Source organism: Pelophylax lessonae (genome assembly GCF_965119305.1).
Source record: "Pelophylax lessonae genome assembly, chromosome: 1".
NCBI classification, from domain to species: domain Eukaryota; kingdom Metazoa; phylum Chordata; class Amphibia; order Anura; family Ranidae; genus Pelophylax; species Pelophylax lessonae.
The window spans coordinates 434,111,033-434,130,719 of record NC_138768.1 but is presented as its reverse complement, the minus strand read 5'-3'; the positions used below and the strand labels follow the sequence as shown (position 1 = coordinate 434,130,719).

The 19,687-nt window shown below is 44.6% G+C and overlaps 1 protein-coding gene across 1 annotated transcript in view; it reads right to left on the bottom strand.

Moving 5' to 3' along the window:
* Positions 1-19,687, bottom strand: part of SHOC1 (shortage in chiasmata 1) — a gene marked incomplete at its 3' end in the record, with an annotated part of 329,963 nt that overhangs the window by 220,914 nt on the left and 89,362 nt on the right. The window contains exon 6 of the mRNA XM_082259212.1: positions 11,521-11,632. Coding sequence (XP_082115338.1) covers positions 11,521-11,632 — 112 coding nt within the window. The remainder of the gene's footprint in view (positions 1-11,520; positions 11,633-19,687) is intronic.

The window sequence follows — 19,687 nt, the reverse complement described above, 5'->3', positions numbered from 1 at the left end:
TGGCACCCTGTTGTGTGGTGGGTGGGTGGCTGGCTGTCACCCTGTTGTGGGTGGCTGGCTTGCTGGCACCCTGTTGTGGGGTGGGTGACTGGCTGCTGGCACCCTGTTGTGGGTGGCTAGCTGCTGGAACCCTATTGTGGGGTGAGTGGATGGCTGCTGGCATCCTGTTGTGGGATGGGTGGCTGGCTGTCACCGTGTTGTGGGTTGCTGGCTTGCTGGCACCCTGTTGTGGGGTGGGTGGCTGGCTGCTGGCACCCTGTTGTGGGGTGGGTGGCTGGCACCCTGTTGTGGGTGGCTGGCTTGCTGGCACCCAGTTGAGGGTCGGTGGCTGGTGGCTGGCACCCTGCTGTGGCTGGCACCCTGTGGTGGGTAGGTGGCTGGCTGAAACAGGGGCTGTGGGTGGCTGAGGCCAGGGCCTGTGGGTGGCTGGCTGGCTGGCACAGGGCTGCTGTGGGTGGGTGGTTGCCTGGCTGGCACCGGACTGCTGTGGATGGCTGCTTGCTGCCGGTCCGTGGCAGTGCAGTATTGCGGATGCACAGCACAGTGCACTGTGACTGTCCGAGACTGTCCGAGGCAAAGGATGCAGCCTAAGAAGTCAGAACTAGTGATGTCGCGAACCTAAAATTCGCCGTTCGCGAACGGCGAACGCGAACATCGGCAAATGTTCGCGAACCGGCGAACCGGGCGAACCGCCATAGACTTCAATAGGCAGGTGAATTTTAAAACACACAGGGACTCTTTCTGGCCACAATAGTGATGGAAAAGTTGTTTCAAGGGGACTAACACCTGGACTGTGGCATGCCGGAGAGGGATCACGCAAAAAAAAGTTCTTAAAAATTATAATTTTTTGATAGAGAGCCAATTATTGGAAAAATTAAAAAAAAATAAAAATAAAAAATTTCTTTGGATTTAGCATCTGGGGGGTCTAAAAAGTGTACCTGTGAAGTTTCAGCTCTGTAGCATGTCCAGAACCCCTAAAAAACAGCATTTTTCTTATATTTTCAGGAATACGGCTTCTCTGCGGCTGGCTTTTTCTCTTGCAGGCATTTAGCGGGCATTTTTTTAGGCAGGCATGTCATTTTTTGTATTTAGTGTCTGGGGGGTCTAAAAAGTGTACCTGTCAAGTTTCAGCTCTGTAGCATGTCCAGAACCCCTAAAAAACAGCATTTTTCTTATATTTTCAGGAATACGGCTTCTCTGCGGCTGGCTTTTTCTATTGCAGGCATTTAGCGGGCATTTTTTTAGGCAGGCATGTCATTTTTTGTATTTAGTGTCTGGGGGGTCTAAAAAGTGTACCTGTCAAGTTTCAGCTCTGTAGCATGTCCAGAACCCCTAAAAAACAGCATTTTTCTTATATTTTCAGGAATACGGCTTCTCTGCGGCTGGCTTTTTTTCTTGCAGGCATTTAGCGGGCATTTTTTTAGGCAGGCATGTCATTTTTTGTATTTAGTGTCTGGGGGGTCTAAAAAGTGTACCTGTCAAGTTTCAGCTCTGTAGCATGTCCAGAACCCCTTAAAAACAGCATTTCTTCTTATATTTTCAGGAATACGGCTTCTCTGCGGCTGGCTTTTTTTCTTGCAGGCATTTAGCGGGCATTTTTTTAGGCAGGCATGTAATTTTTTGTATTTAGTGTCTGGGGGGTCTACAAAGTGTACCTGTCAAGTTTCAGCTCTGTACCATGTCCAGAACCCCTAAAAAACAGCATTTTTCTTATATTTTCAGGAATACGGCTTCTCTGCGGCTGGCTTTTTCTCTTGCAGGCATTTAGCGGGCATTTTTTTAGGCAGGCATGTCATTTTTTGTATTTAGTGTCTGGGGGGTCTAAAAAGTGTACCTGTCAAGTTTCAGCTCTGTAGCATGTCCAGAACCCCTAAAAAACAGCATTTTTCTTATATTTTCAGGAATACGGCTTCTCTGCGGCTGGCTTTTTCTCTTGCAGGCATATATATCAGTGGTGGGTGGGCAGTGGCACAGTACACTCTCTGTGGACCTGACAGCAGTCACTGGCACCCAGGCAACTGCAATTTAAAAAATATATATATATTTTTTTACTTTGCAAGCTGCTGTGCCACTTTATATATCAGTGGTGGGTGGGCAGTGGCACAGTACACTCTCTGTGGACCTGACAGCAGTCACTGGCACCCAGGCAACTGCAATTTAAAAAATATATATATTTTTTTTTACTTTGCAAGCTGCTGTGCCACTTTATATATCAGTGGTGGGTGGGCAGTGGCACAGTACACTCTCTGTGGACCTGACAGCAGTCACTGGCACCCAGGCAACTGCAATTTAAAAAAATATATATTTTTTTTACTTTGCAAGCTGCTGTGCCACCTTATATATCAGTGGTGGGTGGGCAGTGGCACAGTACACTCTCTGTGGACCTGACAGCAGTCACTGGCACCCAGGCAACTGCAATTTTAAAAAATATATATTTTATTTTACTTTGCAAGCTGCTGTGCCACCTTATATATCAGTGGTGGGTGGGCAGTGGCACAGTACACTCTCTGTGGACCTGACAGCAGTCACTGGCACCCAGGCAACTGCAATTTTAAAGAAATATATTTTATTTTACTTTGCAAGCTGCTCTGCCACCTTATATATCAGTGGTGGGTGGGCAGTGGCACAGTACACTCTCTGTGGACCTGACAGCAGTCACTGGCACCCAGGCAACTGCAATTAAAAAAAATATATATATTTTTTTACTTTGCAAGCTGCTGTGCCACCTTATATATCAGTGGTGGGTGGGCACACAGTGGCACTGCAGTGGGCACAGTACACTCTGTGGACCTGACAGTAACTGGCAGCCCAGGCAACTGCAATAATAAAAAATATTTTTTTTTTTCAATTTATTGCAACAAGATGCTGTGCCACCGTATATATATCAGTGGTGGGCAGTGCACTGCAGTGGGTACAGTGCACTCTGTGGACCTGACACAGCACTCACTGCAATTATGACAGAGGAAAAAAAAATATTTTTTAAAATGCAAGGTACTGTGCCTGTGCCACCCGAAATGAGTGTGGTGTGCACACAGTACAGTCTGTGGTAGGTCTGTGGCCTCTCACACACAGCGGGCAGGCAACTGCAGTGTACAATAGATATATATAGATATATATATAAAGAAAAAACTCTATTACCTTACCAGCCCTTAAAAGGGCTTTTGGGGACACTATATATATATATATATATATATATATATATATGTATATATATATAAATAAAAAAAATCCTCAATTACCAGCCCTTAAAAGGGCTTTTGGGGACACTAGATATATATATATATATATATATATATATATATATATATATATAAAAAAAAAAACACAAATACCAGCCCTTAGAAGGGCTTTTTGGGGTGCTGATATTACAGCAGTAGTGGACCAAGAACACTGCAAGACCAGGAACACTGACTAATTGTCCCTAGCTTAACAGCAGCAGCAGCAGCAGCTCTCTCCCTACTCTCACTACACACACTGCTTCAGAATGATCTAAGATGGATGCTGCCCTTGCTTATTTATAGGAGGTGGGAGGGTGTGGGAGGGAGGTATGCTGATTGGCTGGAAATGTGTCTGCTGACTGTAAAGTTCAGGGTCAAAGTTTGCCTCAATGATGTCTTATGGGGGGCGGACCGAACATCGCATATGTTCGCCGGCAGCGGCGAACGCGAACATGCTAAGTTCGCCGGCGAACAGTTCTATACATCTCTAGTCAGAACGTGTATAATTATAGGCCCAGCACACAGAGACATGTTGAGCAACACACGCAATGACGTCACATGTGCGCTGCACACAATATCGGTAATATCGGCAAGCTCCGGGGCCGATACTGATATATTGGGAAAAGTGAATATCTGCCCTCCGATAATCGGTTGATCCCTAATGCACACCCTCCCGACATCCACCAGGCATTTTGACAGCTGTCATCCTAGTGTGCAACCTAGAACGCCACTATGAATATCCATACTTTGAGCTAGCTGACTTCCAGTCATCCTCAGTCTCTGTTTACCAGGTGATGCCTACAGCCTCACAATGATTACAGCTGCTTGGTCCCAGGCAGAGATGTATAGTAACTAAGTAGAATTACTTCACTACTGTACTTAAGTACCGAAAGGCGGTATCTGTACTTTCCTAGAGTAGAATTTTTTTCTCCTACTTCCACTTTTACTTCACTACATTTTTTCAATGATTTCAATACTTCTACTCCGATATTTTTTTTTTGTACTGCATAGTTACTCGTTACAATTATAAAAATTACCACTGCCAGAACAGTAGATGGCAGGTTTCATGAAGCTCAAAACATGTGTATTATCAGCGCATATGAAAATAAAAGCTACTGTATGTATAAATAAAAGCTGTATTTGAAATAATAAAAAACAATATGATGTTCAAACTTTTGACTTCTTTCTTTAATAACTACATAACACAGTACTTGTACTTTTACTTTCAGTACTTGAGTAGCAATTTTTTTTTCAAAACTACTGGTACTTTTACTTTCAGTACTTGAGTAGCAACATTTTTAAAAAAACTACTTGCAATACTTAAGTACAAAAAATGTTGAATACTTTAGTACTTCTACTCAAGTCACTTTTTGATCGAGCACTTCCACTTCTACTCAAGCCACTTTTTGATCGAGCACTTGTACTTTTACTCAAGTATGGGTTTCGAGTACTTTATACAACTCTGGTCCCAGGTGTTCCCTATGCATGCTGTTTCATGCTAACTTCTATGTACCCGTGCTGCTTATTTTAATAAAGTGTTTTTTATTTGATACTGACCTCAGCACCCTGCTATTCATTTTCTTTCACATTTTGGCCCAGCCACTCACCTGACGTGAATCCAACAGAAAATCTATGGAAAGAACTAAAGATCAAAGTTCATAGAAGAGGCCTACGGAACCTTCTAGATTTTTTGTTTGGAAGAATGGGCCACAATCACACCTAAGCAAAGCATGTGACTAGTTTCTCCATAAAGGAGGAGACTTGAAGCTCTCATTGCCAACAAAGGATTTTGTACGAAGTATTAAATCAATTTCAGTTAGCGTGTTCAATACTTTTTCCCTGTGTCATTCCTTTGTATTACACATAACTTAATTTCTGAACGTATTTGTTTTGGTTTCTTTGTATGTATGCTGTGGCTGCTGGCTGGCTTTTACCCTGTTGTGGGTGGCTAGCTTGCTGGCACCCTGTTGTGGGTGGCTGGCTTGCTGGCACCCTGTTGTGGGTGACTGGCTTGCTGGCACATTGTTGTGGGTGGCTGGCTTGCTGAAACCCTGTTGTGGGGTGGGTGGGTGTCTGGCTGCTGGCTGTCATCCTGTTGTGGGTGGCTGGCTGTCACCCTGCTATGGCTGCTGGCTGGCTTTTACGCTGTTGTGGGTGGCTAGCTTGCTGGCACCCTGTTGTGGGTGGCTGGCTTGCTAGAACCCAGTTGTGGGGTGGGTGGCTGGCTCCTGGGACACTTTTGTGGGGTGGATGGGTGGGTGGCTGGCTGCTGGCACCCTGTTGTGGGTGGCTGGCTGTCACCCTGCTGTGGGTGGCTTGCTTGTTGTTACCCTGCTGTGGGTGGCTGGCTTGGTGGCACCCTGTTGTGAGTGGCTGGCTTGCTGGAACTCTGTTGGGGGGGGGGGGTGTCTTGCTCCTGGCACCCCGTTGTGGGTGGCTGGCTGTCACCCTGCTGTGGCTGCTGGCTGGCTGTCACCCTGTTGTGGGTGGCTGGCTTTGTGTCACCCTGTTGTGGGTGGCTGGCTTTGTGTCACCCTGTTGTGGGTGGCTGGCTTGCTGGCACCCTGTTGTGGGTGGCTGGTTGCTGGCACCCTGTTGTGGGGTGGCTGGGTGGCTGGCTGCTGGCACCCTGTTGTGGGTGGCTGACTTGCCGAATACCTGTTGTGGGGTGGCTGCCTGGCTGGCACCCTGTTGTAGGATGGGTGGCTGGCTGTCACCCTGTTGTGGATGGTTTGCTTGCTGGCACCCTGTTGTGGGGTGGGTGGGTGCCTGGCTGCCGGAACCCTGTTGTGGGTGACTGGCTTGCTGGCACCCTGTTGTGGGGTGGGTGGCTGGCTGCTGGCACCCTGTTATGGGGAGGGTGGCTGGCACCCTGTTGTGGGTGGCTGGCTTGCTGGAACCCTGTTGTGGGGTGGCAGCCTGGCTGGCACCCTGTTGTGGGATGGGTGGCTGGCTGTCACCCTGTTGTGGATGATTTGCTTGCTGGCACCCTGTTATGGGGTAGGTGGGTAGCTGGCTGGCTGCTGGCACCCTGTTGTGGGGTGGGTGGCTGGCACCCTGTTGTGGGTGGCTGGCTTGCTGGAACCCTATTGTAGGGTGGGTGGGTGGATGGCTATTGGCACCCTGTTGTGTGGTGGGTGGCTGGCTGTCACCCTGCTGTGGCTGGCTGGCTGGCACCCTGTGGTGGGTGGGTGGCTGGCTGGCACAGGGGCTGTGGGTGGCTGAGGCCAGGGCCTGTGGGTGGCTGGCACAGGGCTGCTGTGGGTGGTTGGGTGCCTGGCTGGCACCAGACTGCTGTGGGTGGCTGGATGGCTGCTTGCTGCCCGTCCGTGGCGATGCAGAATTGCGGATGCACACCACAGTGCACTGTGACTGTCCGAGACTGTCCAAGGCAAAGGAGGCAGCCTAAGAAGTCAGAACGTGTTTAATTTTAGGCCCAGCACGCGGAGACACGTGGAGCAACACACGCAATGATCCAACTCCAACAACACTCTACCGCACTTCAAAACCACCTACGGTCCTTCTTCCACATCAATGACAACCCAAGTATTTCTCCCTAAGTACTGTGGAATACCCACAAGGCCTTTATGAGGGGCATACTGATTCAGCTTAAGTCCAGAGATAGGAAATCCCATAAAACGGCCATAGACTCCTTATTGGCGGACATCCACAAGTTGGAGGCCACCAATAAGGCCTCTCCTACTGCCGCAAACTCGACAGCTCTCACTCCACTTAGACATGACCTACGCTTACTCCTGATCCGGGATCATGATAAAGCTATGCGTTCCCTCAAACTAGTGTTTTATTCACAACACAACAAGGCGGGAAAATTCCTTGCTAACCGCCTGAAGGTCCGTAAAGTTAAGAGTAAACTCCCTCACATTTTCCACCCCTTCACCAAACAAAAACTGCTAAAACCTCAGGACATAGCAGACGCATTTTCAGACTACTATGGGGCGCTATACAACTTGAAAGAGGACCCTTCTTGCCCTACCCCGTCTGAATTGAATATAACGATGTTCCTCAATGAAATTTGTCTCCCTACCCTGACTGACGAACAACTCCTGACTCTGAACTCCCCCATTTCACCCGAAGAAATAACCCACACTATAGACAAACTTCCTAACGACAATTCCAAGACATACTGTCCCCATTTCTACTTCGACTATACCGGAACATCTCACACTCAGGCTCCATTCCTCCTGAGATGCTTAAAGCACACATAAAATCCCCGGACACCCCAGCAAATTTTCGTCCAATATCCCTGTTGAATTCAGACATTAAAATATATGCCAAAATCATTGCTAATCGCCTCTCCACCATCCTTCCCACCTTAATAAGCCCTGACCAGATGGGCTTCATGACCAATAGACAGGCGGCGGATGCCACACGTCGAGTTATAAACTTAATCCATTACGCTGAATTGACGAAGACCCCTTCTCTTCTCTTATCTATCAACGCAGAAAAAGCGTTCAATAGGGTTTATTGGAAGTACATGCTATTAGTGTTGGAGAAGTTTGGATTCCGGGGACTGATTCTATCTGCCATTATGGCTTTATACTCTACTCCCTCCGCCCAGGTATATATCTCGGGTATGCTCTCCAAACCTTTCTCCATCACTAATGGCACTCGCCAAGGCTGTCCGATCTCCCCCAGTATATTCAACTTGATGATGGAGCCGCTAGCTGAACGCATAAGATCGCATCCCCATATTTCTGGATTTCGCATTAAAGGCATCTCACATAAGATGACTTTATTTGCAGATGTAATCTTGTCCATCACCAATCCCATAGTGTCCATGCCCTTCTTACACCAACTGCTAACGTCATTCTCATCCATATCATATTATAAGGTGAACTTCCCCAAGTCGCTTATCCTTAACCTGGGAGTGCAAAAACACGCCAGACAACACCTAGAATCACAATTTCCATACATATGGACTGAACATGAAATTTCGTATTTGGGCCTAAAGTTGACACCATTGATTTCCTCATTGGCAGACGTCAACTACAAAACACTAATAGTAGACATACAATCCGATCTAACTACAAAATCCTATCAGGAACTATCCTGGCTGGGCAGATTATCGGTTTTTAAGATGATGGCCCTCCCCAAAATTTTGTACGTCTTCCGCACTCTACTGGTCCCTCTCCCGATGACACTGCTTAACTCTCTAAACCGCGTATTCAAACACTATATTTGGCAAGGAAAACATCCCCAGTGCTCATGGACTCACCTTATTAAACACAAAAAGGTAGGAGGGACAGGTATGGTGCAGTTATATGACTACTTCCTAGCATCTCAGCTTACCCATCTACATAAGTGGATCCCGGAGAACCCTGGCATACACTGGTCCCAAATAGAAGCCGCATACAGCAAAGTGGACCACCTGCACCATCTACTGCTAGCAGACAATTGGAAACCCTGCAACATGTCAGACATGTTAATTACGACTAGAACGTCCATCGCAGCCTGGAGGGAACTGCATAAACATACAAATGTAGGAGACGCCCATTGTAAACAACGACTACCTATCCGACTCCTTGACATTTTGATCCCATGTCTCTCCACTTTAAAATGGAGGGACAATGACATTCGTTGGATTGAAGACCTCTTTAGTGACAACCAACTGAAACCATTTACCTCCCTCACTCAGCAATATCAAATCCCGCGTTCGAAACTATACACTTACACACGTATCTCCTCGTTCTTGACCAAACACCCACCACCGCCCATCACTATTCCGTATCTAGTACACCAATTCTTCACCAACCCTACTGGGTCGAAAAAAGGTATCACCTTTTTCTATAACATGTTCCATGCCAAGACCACTTTCCACAAATCAAATCCCATGATTAAATGGGAAGGCGATCTCCAACGAACTTTCTCAACACAACAGTGGACTCATGCCTTCCGACACTCATACGGGGTGTCGAAATGCACCAACCACTGGGAACTATCACAGAAAATCCTTTCCCGCTGGTACCTTACACCGTATAGGTTGTCCCGATTCTACCCGACATACTCCCCACTCTGCTGGCGGGAGTGTGGCCGGATAGGCAATTTATACCACATATTGAGGACATGTAAAAACCTTACAAGCTTTTGGAACCAGGTCTTTGGCCTTATCTCGTCAGTGACACAATCACACATTAAACCGAATCCCGCTTTGGCTCTCCTTACTCTAGATATCGATCTGATTCCTAGTAAGGCCAGGTGGGTTGTCTCACACATACTTCTGGCTGCTAGAGCCACCATCACTAGGAGATGGAAAAATACGGAAGCTCCAAACCTATCAGAGGTCTTAGCCTCAGTGACACTCACATTTGAATATGAGAAGTCACTTGCATTACGTTCCCACTCTCTTATAGCACATACCAAACACTGGGAACCATGGATCACTTGGAATGATAAATGATTATTGACTGTTTTTGCTTATATCCTGTGATTTGATATAACCTGCATTGCTTGTTGTTTATGTAAATTCTTCTTTACGTTATGTCTTGACACGTTGAATGCATTTCTTGTATCTGCTGTTTAAAACCAATAAAAATGTATTTGGAAAAAAAAGAAATGTCAGTATTGCTGCAGCAGGCTACATACATCGTACAGATGCGCTACTTTACAGGCACATTAAGGGGACCCCCCAGGCACGATATTTGAAGGAATTTTTCATTTTTATAGTTTCACTTTAAGCCTCATTAAAATCAGTAAATCACTGCTCCTTTGAAAACCATCGTTTTTAAAAACAAAAAATCTGCATTGCTACATGTTCCCTAGATCAGTACCCGGACCCCCATATACTTTTTTGGGCATTAGCTTGCATTTAAGCCTTCAAAATGAGGCCGTTTGATTTTTGACGTTCGAGTCCCACTTCAATGGAGTTTGTTTGTTGGAACAAACTTTTCCTCTGTTCGCAGTGTTCTAGTGTGAACCGAACAGGGGGTTTGTTCGGCTCATCACTAGTTATAAGGCATTTTGTAATATGGATGGAAAAAACAGTAATTTCAGCATTGCATGGAGAGTAGAAATGTGTCATCATTCAGCCAGATGCACATTTTCTAGCAATCCTTACAGTTTGAAATTTAATTTTCCTGTACACATATACTGAAGAACATTTAAATATATATGCTGGTATTATGTTCAATTTCCACACCTTTCAGTGGCCAGCTGAGACTGCATTAAAAATACCATCCAATAACTTGGGCACAAAATTCAGACATTAAACAGGTCTGTTACATGCAACAGTATTCAGACATCACACTTTGGGCTCATAGAAAAGAGAGTTGTCAATGTATCTGGTAGGCACATACTTGTTTCAGGTCAGGAGAAGGATGACAGCCCAGGAGCTTTCCCTTACAATAACAAGTCAGCAATGACACCTTCCATATTGCTAGCATGTCATATTTCTTAAACTCTACTTCCAGGCTAATTTGCTTTTGTTGTTGAAATAATCCCACAGGCAGTGGGACTATTTACTCTGGAGCTGTCCTCTGCAGTACCTTTTTTTTTTTACACAAGGGGTTGATTTACTAAAGGCAAATCGGCTGTTCACTTTGCAAGGGAAGCTGTGGTTTGCAAGGGTCTTTACCTCAGAGCTTATTGAATAAGGTGAACAGCAATAGGGCCCTACGGCTTCACATGACTGGCTTTGCAACATCAGAAAGGGCAATTGTTAAAAAATAAAAAGCAAAAAAAGCTATTAAGGGCCACAAGAGGATGAGGCAGTTTGTAGGGGTAGGTTGGAACCTGGAGTTAGGCTGGTAGATAGACTCTTCCTTCTGTAACAGAATCTTTCTGCTCCTTCTACATTTTCCATGACATGAAGTAAAATATAAAACACCAAGAAACTGGAGACCCCCATTTTAGAAATAGCAGCAGATGTATGGATCTGGGAACTTAAGTACAAATATCTTAATGTAGAGAATTAGGGGAATTATAAGAAGCCTGTATGAGATTCAGCCCATCAGCTACTAACAAAAACTGCAAAAAGCAGTTTTATGTGGACTGGCCTTTACAAAGGGTCTTCAAAAAGTTTCCACACTTTTATGTTTGTGATGAAAATGGTGAGAGCAGGAAGAGGTTTGCTGATGGCATTAAAAAGTTGGTGTGATGTTGGGAAAAATGCATAGCAAAGAAAGGTGACTAAGTAGAAAACTGATGTCAGTTGTTTTTGAAATTCCTAATAAAACGAGTTTAAAAAAAAGTGCGGAAACTTTTTGAAGAACCCTTGTAGGTTGCTATAAATCAGAACAGGGCTAATAATAAAATATGATCTCTGCTCTAACAATAAACAGTATACCTGCAATATGATGACAGTGGACTCATCTACAGTGATCACAGCACAGTTGCCAGTATTTCCAAATAGCTGCAGAGAAGGGCTGCACTCCCTTTCAATAAATGTCATATTATACCTGAAACAAATCAAATCAAGCTAATGAAATAACAACAGGAGGAAAAGTCTATGCTGTACACTCATTAATTAGTTTTAAGTAACTGCATACAGGAGAAAAAATATATATTCTATCTGGCATTAGACATGTGCAAAACAAAAAAGAAAATGAGTTTTGTTTGTTTCATATGGATTTGTTAAGTTAAAAATTTGGTTTAGTTAAATTTATTATGTTAGAATGAATCAATTTTTTCGTTTCAATTTGAGTTTTTTGCAATATCAAATATCCGAAAATTAGTTGAGTATTACTTGTTCATAGACTGTTCAAATATTTGTGATTTTATCAGATAAAAATAAGTTTTCTCAAAATTCCATTATAGGCCCAACAAAATATGTAACATGAAATTATAGGTAAGTTATCCTCATTATAATTAATAAAAATTGTTGAACTACAAGAGTATCAACATGTCCTGGACCCCAAACACCTTGATGCTATTCATGGTATACCACTAAATTCTTCTACTGGAAATCATGGCGACAATTTTTTGCATTGTATAAAATAGTAAATACTATTACACATTGGGAAGTTGAGTGATCAAAGATACTATCTTTTTGTTTACCTTAAGACCCACATGCATTACAATTAAATTGAGCATAGTTATTACAAGTGTGTTATGCCTTTACTTGTGCATACTATCCACTGCCACCAGAATAGGGTTGGGGAAATAAGGAGCATTAAAATGAGTATACTATACATATGCAATGCCATTTCCGAAGATCCAATGAGTTAAATACTGGTAATGGTAATGGATTGGATATGCACTGTACAATACATAGCAAAAAAGCTAGACGCATAAATGTGTCAAAAATATCATGAGAATGTGAAGGGTTAAAACCCGCCCGCTGCTCCCAAACGCACAAGATCAAATGAGAAAACAGCAAAAACAACAGGATTAACCCCCAAAACATCTAGTCCACCTTGAGAGAGCTCCAGCATCTTATCCAGTTTCATTCCTCATACATGATAGCCCTGCCCTGCTGCTAAGCGGTTGGCCCTAGCCTGCCCGGCATTCTACTCCTGTTTGTCCGCATGCAGTCTCTGCAGTGGAGCTCCTTCCGCCTGCTCCGGGTGACTCCCTTCCATCGGTGGAGATCAGCTCTACACAGTCTCATCCAGGTCCCGGAACGCAGCCATTATCCATTGGGCTCATCGCCCGCCCCCAAGAGCGCCAGGGTCCGAGGCAACCATCCATTCCATCTGGCACAGCGGAGGCTTTCATGCAAGCTGTGAGTTGTAGTGTCTTACGGGAACACTCTCATCCTCCTGCAAAAGCTATTGATACATTGTTTCATGGCGATAGATTGTTTCAATACAAGATCATTACTTCAATCTTTTAAACCTGCTTGATCTGTTTACCGGAACAGCACTTCACCTGTTGAGTTGTTTTTACGGAACAATAAATTACTATTTTATATTTGGTACAATTCATGCAAAGTAGATCTATTCCACTGCATTTAACCCCTTCCCACCCATACTATAGCCAAATGACAGCTACAGCGTGGGCTTACTTTGCCTGGGAGGGCGTCTATTGATGTCCTCCCTTAATCGCACTGCCCACGTGCCCCCTACTGCTTACCCTGTGATCAGTGAGTCCTTTGGACTCAGTTGACTCCACCCAGGATGTAACGCCATGTACAGGAGGAAGAGTCACACTACTGACGTCACCTGTAGCTATCTTCCGAGTCCTTGTTGGATTAATATACCGAGGACTCAAATTTTGCACTTTTTTATAAAAATTGCTACATTTGTAAGTGGATTTTAGTTTCTATTTTTTTTTTTTTTTACCACTTCCATACAGGGCACTTTCAACCCCTTCCTGCCCAGACCAATTTTCAGCTTTCAGCGCTCTCACAATTTGAATGATAATTACTCATGCAACACTGTACCCAATCAAATTTTTTGTAATTTTCCCCCCCCCCCAAATAGAGCTTTCTTTTGGTAGTATTTAATCACCACTGGGTTTTTTATTTTTTGTGATATAAGTGAAAAAAGAGCGAAAATTTTGAAAAAAAAAAAAACATTTTTTGTTTTAGTTTCTATTATAAAATTTTGCAAATAAGTAATTTTTTTTTTTAATTTGGGCCAAAATTTATACTGCTACATTTCTTTGGTAAAAATAACCCGAATTAGTGGATATTTTTTAGTCTGTGGGAAAGTTATAGAGTCTGCCAGCTATGGTGCCAATCATTGAAAATTGATCACACCGAATCACACCTGATGTACCAGCAGTCTATCTCATATCTTGAGGCCCTGAAATGTCAGGACAGTACAAATATCCCCCAAATGACCCTTTTTTGGAAAGTTGACAGTCCAGAGTATTTAGTAAGAAGCATGATGAGTTTTTTGAAGTTGTCATTTTTTCCTACAATTCCTGGTAATATGAAGAAAACCTACCGTTAGTGTACTGGTAACGGTTTTTCTCTGAATCCTTCCACGACGGCCTACAAGTGAGAGATTGGGGCTCCACTCTACTGGAAACACAACCAATTTGCAGCTTATAAAAAGGTCCCCACCCACACCTTGTGCTTCAGTAATCGAAAAGTAACTTTCCAACGGAAACCCAAGGGATACAGTTATTTAATAACTGTCGCACACTTTTTTTTTTAACTCACCCCTTTTTTCCAGGGTGGGAAGTAGGCCTGGCCGTCCTGGAAGGATTCAGAGAAAAAAACGTTACCAGTACACTAATGGTAGGTTTTCTCCTTCATCTTTCCAGGATGGCCTACAAGTGAGAGGATAATAAAGGAATCCATCCAAGCCTACCTTAGGGCGGGACTACTGCCTGTAAAACCTTTCGGCCAAAGGCAAGGTCCTGTTGAGACAGTACTTCCACACGATAGTGTTTCAGGAAGGTATCCTGACTGGACCAGGTGGCTGCATGGCGGATCTGTTCCCTGGAGGCTCCAGCTTTTTCAGCCCAGGATGTTGCCAGGGCCCTTGCAGAATGCGCCTTCAGCTTTGCTGGAGCAGGAATACCTGAAATCTCATAAGACATAGTAATGGCTTGTTTGATCCACCTGGAGACTGACAACTTTGAAGCCTGCAGTCCCTTTCTTGGTCCAGAGTGAAGAACCAACAAGTGACTAGACCTAAACTCTTTGGTTCTCTCCAAATAGGTGAGGAGACATTTCCTCACATCTAAACGGTGAAATTTCTGCTCCTTTGCATTCTTGGGGTTCTCACAAAATGAGGGCAACACCATCTCTTGCTTCCTGTGAAAGGAAGATGCTACCTTGGGCAGATATAATGGATCTGGTCTAAGAATAACCCTGTCTGGAAAAACCAACAAAAAGGGTTCTTTAATGAACAGGCTCTGTAAATCCCCAACCCTCCTGGCTGTCGTAACCCCCAAAAGGAAGGCAAGCTTCAAAGACAAAATTTTAAGGGGGACCTTATCTAAAGGATCAAAGGGTTCACTAGATAACACCTCTAGTACCCTATTTAAATCCCACAGAGGGACTCTATCCCTTTTTATAGGGGTAGCTCTATCCCTTGCTAACAAAAATGTTTTTATTAAAGGTTCCTTAGCAAGACTTTTATCTAGAAACACTGAAAGTGCTGCTACCTGTACCCTAAGGGTGTTAACTGCCACACCCTTATCTACCCCATCCTGTAAAAACTCCAGGACCATAGGGATAGAGGCAGAGGAATCCTTCTTCTGACTCTGCCAAGTACAGAAAATGTTCCAAACTTTTGAATACATTTTCCTTGTTACAGGTTTCCTACTTAGGAGGAGTGTGTCTATGTCTTTATCTGAACAAACTTTGTTTTTTAGAATTTTGTTTTCAGTGACCAGGCTGTCAACTGGAAAAATTGTGGCCTGGGATGAACAATTGGTCCCTGCAGTAACTGATCTGTAAGCTCGGGGGGTTTCCAAGGAGCTGCTACTGATAGGGTCATCAGGGTCGCAAACCATGTCCTCTTGGGCCACCAAGGCGCAATCAAGATGAGACGTAGGCCTGGGAACCCACTGAGTTTCTGTAGGACTCTGGGAATCAAATTTAGAGGGGGGAATGCATATGCTAGTTTGAACTGCCATGGGTGTACCAGATCATCCATGCTCAGCATGCCTTTCTGCTGTGATAGGGAGAATAATTTTTCAAATTTCTTGTTCTTCCAGGTGGCAAACAGGTCCACTTCTGGTTGGCCAACCCTTTGCATCAGCATCTGAAAAACTGTGGGATTCAGTTCCCACTCTGTTTGTTTTAATAGAATGGCGACTGAGGAAATCTGTTTCCCAATTGTCCTTCCCTTTTATGTGTATGGCTGACAGGGAAATCACTCTCTTTTCTGCCCATAACAGAATTTCCTGAGTTGATTTTAACAGGGTGTATAATCTGGTCCCTCCCTGATGATTCAGGTAGGCTACTGTTGTAGCATTGTCTGAGCAGATCTGGACTTTTTTCCCTGAAATTTCTCTTTTGAACGCCCTTAAGGCTTCTCCTACTGCTTTTAGTTCTCTGTAGTTGGATGAGGCTAGCGCTGTCTGAGCATCCCAGGTACCTTGAGCATGCGCTCCCCCTAGGTGAGCTCCCCACCCCCAGGTGCTTGCGTCTGTGGTGATCCTCAAAGGCTGCCACTGACCCCAAGACCTGCTTCTCCTCAAGTTCTCTGGATTTGTCCACCATTTCAAGGAAGATATAACCTGGGGGGGGACCACTTTCTTGTCTAAGGACTCCTGTCTTTTGTCCCAAGAGGACAGGTGGAAGAACTGAATGTCCCGTGAGTGTAGCTGGGCCCACTCTACTGCTGGGATACAGGCTGTCATTAGCCCTAGAACTCTCAGAATCTGTCTTCTTGAGCACAGAGGAAGAAAACACGCACTTTTTGTTGCGGAGACCACTTTTTCCACCTTTTCCTCCGGGAGAAAAAGTATTTCAGCTCTGGAATCTATCTGATAACCTAGATAGGTTTGGACCTGAGCGGGCTTCATGGAAGATTTCTCTATGTTTATTAGCCAACCTAATGTTTGTAGAACCGTTAGCACTTTTAGAGTGTCTGCCCTGACTTGATCTGCTAAAAGTGCAAAAATCAGCAGATCGTCCAGGTATGGAATTAAGGCTAGACCCTGTAGGTGAAGATGGGCCACCGCCTCTGCCAGTACCTTTGAAAAAATCCTTGGACTCGCTGCTAGGACGAAGGGAAGGGCTCTGAACTGCCAGTGTGCAGTCCCTCCTTCTGTGACCCCTGCGAATCTCAGGAATGCCCGATGTTCCGGATGATTTGGAATATGCAGGTAGGCATCCCTAAGATCCAGGGTAGTCATAAAGACATCTTTTAACAGATTCTTCATCACTGAATAAATATTCTCCATTGAGAATTTTTTGTATATTAGGAATTTGTTTAAGTTCCTGACATTTATGATCAGGCGATACTTCCCTGAGGGTTTTGGGACTACAAAAATGTGGGAATAAAAGCCTTGGTAAAACTGGCTTACCGGCACAGGGGTTATTACCCTCTGTTCTGCCAGTTCTTGAATACCCTTTAAAAGGGCTTCCCTTTTGTGTACCTCCTTTGATGGGTAAGTCATAGTTATCTCTGATACTGGTTGAGATGAAAACTCTAGGCTGTAGCCTTCCTGAATGATCTGAAGAATGTAAGGGCTGGTTGAGATGTTTTCCCATTGAGGAAGAAAATGGGATAACCTGCCCCCTACCTTGATTCTTGCGTCCTGAGCTCCTTAGAGCTGGACCCAGGTTTGGGGAACCTCTTTGCTTAACCCTTCCCAAACCCCCTTTTTTGGGTGGCCCTCTAAAGGGCCTTTGGTTTCTCTCTTGGGAGTTCCGAAAGGAATACTTCCCTTGTCTTTCTTTCCTCTTAATAGGAAATTTCTTCCCTTTTTCTGAGGATCTGGATAAGGCTTCATCCAGGCCTGACCCAAAAAGCAAGGATCCTTCAAAAGGTAATGCACAAAGTTTTAGTTTGGAAGTGATATCTCCTTCCCAGGTTTTAACCCATACCGACTTCCTGGTGGGATTAACAAGAGCTGCTGTTCTAGCCGAGGCTATAACGCACTCTACAGCTGAATCTGCTAGATAAGCTACAGCTTTTCCAATTACAGCCAAGGCATCTATGAGTTCCTGTGATCCTTTGCTTACCGCGTTATTTCTGGTAAGCTTCCCTATCCAGAAATCTGCATTTCTAACCATACCTGTAGTTGCTAAGGCTGTGGTCATGTTATAAGAATTAGCCTTCCATGCCTTCTTCAGTAGAGATTCAGACCTACGGTCCATGACATCCCTAATATTCCCAGTATCTTAAAAAGACAAATCGGATCTTTTAGATACCTGGGCTAGAGGGGCATCTAGTTTAGGATTCTTTGTAAACTTCCCAAGTTCCTCCTCTTGAAAGGGGTACCTCCTTTTCCAGGTCTTAGGCCTGGATAGAGTGTTCCTGGGTTTTTTCCACTACTGAAAGATTATGTCTTTCAGAGATTGGTGAATAGGGATTACTCTGGACTAGGATCTCCCCAGGCCCTTGTACAATTTATCCTGTATGGAAGATTCTTTGGCTGGCTCAGGGATCCCTTCAGTAGCATATACTGCCTTAAGGAGCCCATCCATATCCTCTAGAGAAAAAAGATTCCTGTTCCTACTGGAACCTTCTTTTTCACTATCACTCTCCCTGTCTGAGTCTTCATTAGAACTAGACTGAGATTTTTGATGACTTGCTCCTTCCACTGGATCCTCTTCATCCCTAGCCTGTGCCGAGGGAATGACCTGTGACCCTGGAAGGAGGACAGAGGGTCCTACTCTAGATATAAAACTTTCCTGAGATGAAAAAGTGTCCCTTGAGACTCCATCTGACTGTCCCAAACATACTGAACTTTGAGAGTCAGTTGCTGTAGCCCGAGATGACCTAATAGTAGCCAACATTTCTTCCTGAACTGATTTAAGAAAATCTTTCATTAATTCAGATGCTTCCTCCCCTGCCACCTTATTAATACAAGTATGGCAAAAAGGTTTAGTATAAGACCTTGACAGTCTATCCCCACAGTTACCGCACTTTCTAGAGTTCGTTGAGACAGATGGGGGTCTGATAGAGGCCTCCTGGGCTGTGGATAGATCTGAAACAGCAAGAGAGAGAGAATAAATAGCCAATACTCTCTATCCCAAATTTAGTATATGTGCTGCCGAGGCAAGCATAACTAACAAGGCTGTCCATGAGGAAGGCAATATAGGGCGTGATGGTCCCCTCCACATAGACTGTCATTAGGCCCCAAGGAAGTAAGGCAAACCGCTTACCCGGTTTCAAGCCACTCTTCCCTGCAGCCACCTGTACCGCTGCTCCGTCCTCCACGGAATGGGTTGCGGCAGGCTTGGTCTCTTTAGAGGCCTTTTGGCCCTTGCGAGCTGGAGAGTCTGCCATTGGTCCATGCGGGTCCAGAGTCTCCTCTGTGCCAAACTTCCTTTTCCGGAACCATTGGCTCCGCCTCCCATGACCAAAAGTTTCGGTCTCCACAACGAGGCTTGAGACACGCTTACCTGGCGGGATTTTCAAAAAAAAATTCTACCTTCTTCACCGCTAAACCTTCAGGGAAACCGACAGGGGAGACTCCTGCAGAGACAACAGGCTTCAGGCATATAGGGTTCCTTTTCTGCTAAGGTACCGACTGATGGACCTTTCTTGGCAACCTGTAAGATCCTTCTGGAAGGAGACAGATAGGGAGGAACCTTTCACAGGCTCGTACCTGACCTACAAGGGTACCATCCGACATACACTGCCTTCAGGTAAGAAAAAACAACAAATGTTCCGGTGTAGGTTGGAAACACAACCGAACTGAAGCACAAGGTTTGTGTGGGACCTTTTTATAAACTGCAAATTGGTTGTGTTCCAGGTAGGGTGGAGCCCCAATCTCTCACTTGTAGGCCGTCCTGGAAGGATGAAGGAGAAATATATATATTTTTTTACACAAAATTGTCATAATAACAAGTTATTTCTCACACACAGTATTTGCATACTTGCAATTACACGCCAAAATACATTCTGCTACTCCTCTTGAGTATTGCAAATCCA